At 59.1% G+C, this 6,000-nt stretch overlaps 3 protein-coding genes across 3 annotated transcripts; 1 reads left to right on the top strand and 2 right to left on the bottom strand.

Moving 5' to 3' along the window:
- Window positions 1-515: 515 nt before the first annotated feature.
- Window positions 516-1,775, bottom strand: LOC126159925 (uncharacterized). The gene is made up of 2 exons (XM_049916732.1): window positions 1,378-1,775; window positions 516-1,296 (listed from the first exon to the last, which is right to left on the bottom strand). Exons 1-2 carry the CDS (start codon window positions 1,773-1,775, stop codon window positions 516-518), a joined length of 1,179 nt encoding a protein of 392 aa, XP_049772689.1.
- A 27-nt stretch (window positions 1,776-1,802) lies between these two features.
- On the bottom strand, window positions 1,803-3,053 carry LOC126159924 (G2/mitotic-specific cyclin-B3-like). Its single transcript, XM_049916731.1, has 2 exons — window positions 2,707-3,053; window positions 1,803-2,664 (listed from the first exon to the last, which is right to left on the bottom strand). The coding sequence occupies exons 1-2, from the start codon at window positions 3,051-3,053 to the stop codon at window positions 1,803-1,805; spliced, it is 1,209 nt and encodes a 402-aa protein (XP_049772688.1).
- Window positions 3,054-3,452: 399 nt separating this feature from the next.
- On the top strand, window positions 3,453-3,959 carry LOC126159923 (60S ribosomal protein L22-like). Its single transcript, XM_049916729.1, has one exon. The coding sequence runs from the start codon at window positions 3,453-3,455 to the stop codon at window positions 3,957-3,959; it is 507 nt and encodes a 168-aa protein (XP_049772686.1).
- Window positions 3,960-6,000: the final 2,041 nt, after the last annotated feature.

Raw genomic sequence — 6,000 nt, 5'->3', positions numbered from 1 at the left:
CGAAGGCAGCACTGCCTGCAAAGGCAGCACTCCGTGCGAAGGCAGTGCTACGTGCGAAGGATGCACTCCATGCTAAGGCTGCACTCCTTGCGAAAGCTGCACTCCTTGCGGAGGCACCACCCATTGCTAAGGCAGCACTCCTTGCGAAAGCAGCGCTCCTAGCAAAGGCTGCACCCTTTGTGAAGGCAGCACTTCTTACGAAGGCAGCATTCCCTGTGAAGGCAGCACTCTGTGCGAAGGCATCACTACTTGCGAAGGCAGCATTCCTTGCGAAGGCACCTCCCATTGGGAAGGCAGCACTCCCTGCGAAGACAGCACCCCTAGCGAAGGCAGCACTCCCTGCGACGCCAGCAGTCTGTGCTTAGGCAGCACTCCGTGCGAAGGCAGCACAACGTGTGAAGGCTGCACTGCATGCGAAGGCAGCAATCCTTGCCAAGGCAGTAACCCTTGCGAAGGCAGCAACCCTTGCGAAGGCAGCACTCCTTGCGAAGGAAGCACTCCTTGCGAAGGAAGCACTACGTGCGAAGGCTGCACTCTGTGCGAAGGCAGCACTCCGTGCGAAGGCAGCACTCCTTGCGAATGATGCACTCTGTGCGAAGGCAGCACTCCGTGCGAAGGCAGCACTCCTTGCGAAGGATGCACTCCATGTGAAGGCAGCACTCCGTGCAAAGGCAGCACCCCTTGCGAAAGCAGCACTCCTTGCGTAGGCACTTGCGAAGGAAGTAATCTTTGCGAATGCAGCACTCCTTGCGAATGCAGCACTCCTTGCGAAGGTAGCACTCCTTGCGAAGGCAGCACTCCATGTGAAGGCAGCACTCCATGCAAAGGCAGCACACCATGCAAAGGCAGCACTCCATGCAAAGGCAGCACTCCATGCGAAGGCAGCACTCCTTGCGAAGGATGCACTCCATGCGAAGGCAGCACTCCATGCGAAGGCAGCACTCCATGCGAAGGCAGCACTCCATGCGAAGGCAGCACTCCTTGCGAAGGCAGCACTCCTTGCGAAGGCAGCACTCCTTGCGGAGGCAGCACTCCTTGCGGAGGCAGCACTCCTTGCGAAGGCAGCAATCCTTGCGAAGGCAGCACTCCTTGCGAAGGATGCACTCCTTGCTTAGGCTGCACTCCTTGCGAAGGCTGCACTCCTTGCGAAGGCTGCACACCTTGCGAAGGCTGCACTCCTTGCGAAGGCTGCACTCCTTGCGAAGGCTGCACTCCTTGCGAAGGCTGCACTCCTTGCGAAGGCTGCACTCCTTGCGAAGGCTGCACCCCTTGCGAAGGCTGCACTCCTTGCGAAGGCTGCACACCTTTCGAAGGCTGCACTCCTTGTGAAGGCTGTACTCCTTGCGAGGGCTGCACTCCTTGCGAAGGCTGCACTACTTGCGAAGGCTGCACTCCTTGCGAAGGCTCCACTCCTTGCGAAGGCTGCAGTCCTTGCGAAGGCTGCATTCCTTGCGAAGGCTGAACTCCTTGCGAAGGCTGCACTCCGAGCGAAGGCTGCACTCCTTGCGAAGGCTGCACTCTTTGCGAAGGCTGCACTCCTTGCGGAGGCTGCACTCCTTGCGAAGGTTGCACTCCTTGCGAAGGCTGCACTCCTTGCGAAGGCTGCACTCCTTGCGAAGGCTGCACTCCTTGCGAAGGCTGCACTCCTTGCGAAGGCTGCACTCCATGCGAAGGCTGCACTCCATGCGAAGGCTGCACTCCATGCGAAGGCTGCACGCCATGCGAAGGCTGCACTCCATGCGAAGGCTGCTCTCCATGCGAAGGCTGCACTCCATGCGAAGGCTGCCCTCCTCGCAAAGGCTTCACTCTGTTCGAAGGCTGCACTCCATGCGAAGGCTGAACTCCTTGCGAAGGCTGCACTCCTTGCCAAGGCTGCACACCTTGCGAAGGCTGCAATAATTGCGAAGGCTGCACTCCTTGCGAAGGCTGCACTCCTTGCGAAGGCTGCACTCCTTGCGAAGGTTGCACTCCTTGCGACGGCTGCACTCCTTGCGAAGGCTGCACTCCTTGCTTAGGCTGCACTCCTTGCGAAGGCTGCACTCCTTGCGAACGCTGCACACCTTGCGAAGGCTGCACTCCTTGCGAAGGCTGCACTCCTTGCGAAGGCTGCACTCCTTGCGAAGGCTGCACTCCTTGCGAAGGCTGCACTCCTTGCGAAGGCTGCACTCCTTGCGAAGGCTGCTCTCCTTGCGAAGGCTGCACTCCTTGCGAAGGATGCACTCCTTGCGAAGGCTGCACTCCTTGCAAAGGCTGCATTCCTTGTGAAGACTGCACTCCTTGCGAAGGCTGCACTCCTTGCGAAGGCTGCACTCCTTGCGAAGGCTGCACTCCTTGCGAAGGCTGCACTCCTTGCGAAGGCTGCACTCCTTGCGAAGGCTGCACACCTTGCGAAGGCTACACTCCTTGCGAAGGCTGCACTCCATGCAAAGGCTGCACTCCTTGCGAAGACTGCCCTCCTTGCGAAGGCTGCACCCCTTGCGAAGGCTGCACCCCTTGCGAAGGCTGCACTCCTTGCGAAGGCTGCACTCCTTGCGAAAACTGCACTCCTTGCGAAGGCTGCACTCCTTGCGAAGGCTGCACTCCTTGCGAAGGCTGCACTCCTTGCGAAGGCTGCACTCCTTGCGAAGGCTGTACTCGTTGTGAAGGCTGCACTCCTTGCGAATCCTGCACTACTTGCGAAGGCTGCACTCCTTGCGAAGGCTCTACTCCTTGCGAAGGCTGCACTCTTTGCGAAGACTGCACTTGTTGCGAAGGCTGCACTCCTTGCGAAGGCTGCACTCCTTGCGAAGGCTGCACTCCTTGCGAAGGCTGCACTCCTTGCGAAGGCTGCTCTCCTTGCGAAGGCTGCACTCCTTGCGAAGGCTGCACTCCTTCCGAAGGCTGCACTCCTTGCGAAGGCTGCACTCCTTGCGAAGGCTGCACTCATTGCGAAGGCTGCACTCATAGCGAAGGCTGCACTCCTTGCGAAGGTTGCACTCCTTGCGAAGGCTGAACTCCTTGCGAAGGCTGCACTCCTTGCGAAGGCTGCTCTCCATGCGAAGGCTGCACCCCATGCGAAGGCTGCACTCCATGCGAAGGCTGCACTCCATGCGAAGGCTGCCCTCCTCGCAAAGGCTTCACCCTGTTCGAAGGCTGCACTCCTTGCAAAGGCTATATTCCGTGTGAATGCTGCACCCCATTCGAAGGCTACTGTCCTTGCGAATGCAGCACACCTTGCAAAGGCTGTATTCCGTGTGAAGGCTGCATTCCATGCGAATGCTGCACTCCTTGCGAAGGCTGCACTCCTTGCGCAGGCTGCACTCCTTGCGAAGGCTGCACGCCTTGCGAAGGCTGCACTCCTTGCGAAGGCTGCACTCCTTGCGAAGGCTGCACACCTTGCGAAGGCTTCACTCCTTGCGAAGGCTGCACTCCTTGCGAAGGCTGCACTCCTTGCGAGGGCTGCACTCCTTGCGATGGCTGCACTCCTTGCGATGGCTGCACTTCGTGGGATGGCTGCACTCCTTGCGAAGGCAGCACTTTTTGCGAAGGCAGCACTCTTTGCGAAGGCAGCACTCCTTGCTAAGGCAGCACTCCTTGCGAAGGGAGCACTCCTTGCGAAGGCAGCACTGCCTGCAAAGGCAGCACTCCGTGCAAAGGCAGTTCTACGTGCGAAGGATGCACTCCATGCTAAGGCTGCACTCCTTGCGAAAGCTGCACTCCTTGCGGAGGCACCACCCATTGCTAAGGCAGCACTCATTGCGAAAGCAGCGCTCCCAGCAAAGGCTGCACCCTTTGTGAATGCAGCACTTCTTACGAAGGCAGCATTCCCTGTGAAGGCAGCACTCTGTGCGAAGGCAGCACTACTTGCGAAGGCAGCACTCCTTGCGAAGGCACTTCCCATTGGGAAGGCAGCACTCCCTGCGAAGACAGCACCCCTAGCGAAGGCAGCACTCCCTGCGACGCCAGCAGTCTGTGCTTAGGCAGCACTCCGTGCGAGGGCAGCACAACGTGTGAAGGTTGCACTGCATGCGAAGGCAGCAATCCTTGCCAAGGCAGCAACCCTTGCGAAGGCAGCAACCCTTGCGAAGGCAGCACTCCTTGCGAAGGAAGCACTCCTTGCGAAGGAAGCACTACGTGCGAAGTCTGCACTCTGTGCGAAGGCAGCACTCCGTGCGAAGGCAGCACTCCTTGCGAAGGATGCACTCCGTGCGAAGGCAGCACTCCGTGCAAAGGCAGCACCCCTTGCGAAAGCAGCACTCCTTGCGTAGGCACTACTCCTTGCGAAGGAAGTAATCTTTGCGAATGCAGCACTCCTTGCGAATGCAGCACTCCTTGCGAAGGCAGCACTCCTTGAGAAGGCAGCACTCCATGCAAAGGCAGCACTCCATGCAAAGGCAGCACTCCATGCAAAGGCAGCACTCCATGCAAAGGCAGCACTCCATGCGAAGGCAGCCCTCCATGCGAAGGCAGCACTCCATGCGAAGGCAGCACTCCATGCGAAGGCAGCACTCCATGCGAAGGCAGCACTCCTTGCGAAGGCAGCACTCCTTGCGAAGGCAGCACTCCTTGCGAAGGCAGCACTCCTTGCGGAGGCAGCACTCCTTGCGGAGGCAGCACTCTTTGCGCAGGCAGCACTCCTTGCGAAGGCTGCACTCCTTGCGAAGGCTGCACTCCTTGCGAAGGCTGCACTCCTTGCTTAGGCTGCACTCCTAGCGAAGGCTGCACACCTTGCGAACGCTGCACACCTTGCGAAGGCTGCACTCCTTGCGAAGGCTGCACTCCTTGCGAAGGCTACACTCCTTGCGAAGGCTGCACTCCTTGCGAAGGCTGCACTCCTTGCGAAGGCTGCACTCCTTGCGAAGGCTGCACTCCTTGCGAAGGCTGCACTCCTTGCGAAGGCTGCACTCCTTGCGAAGGCTGCACTCCATGCGAAGGCTGCACTCCATGCGAAGGCTGCCCTTGTCGCAAAGGCCTCACTCTGTTCGAAGGCTGCACTCCTTGCAAAGGCAGTATTCCGTGTGAATGCTGCACCCCATTCGAAGGCTACTGTCCTTGCGAATGGAGCACACCTTGCAAAGGCTGTATTCCGTGTGAAGGCTGCATTCCATGCGAATGCTGCACTCCTTGCGAAGGCTGCACTCCTTGCGAAGGCTGCACACCTTGCGAAGGCTGCACTCCTTGCGAAGGCTCATTCCTTGCGAAGGCTGCACTCCTTGCGAAGGCTGCACTCCTTGCGAAGGCTGCACTCCTTGCGAAGGCTGCACTCCTTGCAAAGGCTGCACTCCTTGCAAAGGCTGCACTCCTTGCGAAGGCTGCACTCCTTGCGAAGGCTGCACTCCATGCGAAGGCTGCACTCCATGCGAAGGCTGCACTCCATGCGAAGGCTGCACTCCATGCGAAGGCTGCACTCCATGCGAAGGCTGCACTCCATGTGAAGGCTGCACTCCATGCGAAGGCTGCACTCCATGCGAAGGCTGCCCTCCTCGCAAAGGCTTCACTCTGTTCGAAGGCTGCACTCCTTGCAAAGGCTGTATTCTGTGTGAATGCTGCACCCCATTCGAAGTCTACTGTCCTTGGGAATGCAGCACACCTTGCGAAGGCAGCACACCTTGCGAAGGAAGCACTCCTTGCGAAGGAAGCACTACGTGCGAAGGCTGCACTCTGTGCGAAGGCAGCACTCCGCGCGAAGGCAGCACTCCTTGCGAAGGCTGCACACCTTGCGAAGGCTGCAATCCTTGCGAAGTCTGCACTCCTTGCGAAGGCTGCACTCCTTGCGAAGGCTGCACTCCTTGCGAAGGCTGCACACCTTGCGAAGGCTGCAATCCTTGCGAAGGCAGCACTCCTTGCGAAGGCAGCACTCCTTGCGGAGGCAGCACTCCTTGCGGAGGCAGCACTCCTTGCGAAGGCAGCACTCCTTGCGAAGGCTGCACTCCTTGCGAAGGCTGCACTCCTTGCGAAGGCTGCACTCCTTGCGAAGGCTGCACACCTTGCGAAGGCTGCAATCCTTGCGAAGTCTGCACT

The sequence above is a fragment of the Schistocerca cancellata genome, unplaced genomic scaffold, assembly GCF_023864275.1.
Source record: "Schistocerca cancellata isolate TAMUIC-IGC-003103 unplaced genomic scaffold, iqSchCanc2.1 HiC_scaffold_1150, whole genome shotgun sequence".
Classification (NCBI taxonomy): domain Eukaryota; kingdom Metazoa; phylum Arthropoda; class Insecta; order Orthoptera; family Acrididae; genus Schistocerca; species Schistocerca cancellata.
This window is presented reverse-complemented; position numbering and strand designations above follow the sequence as displayed.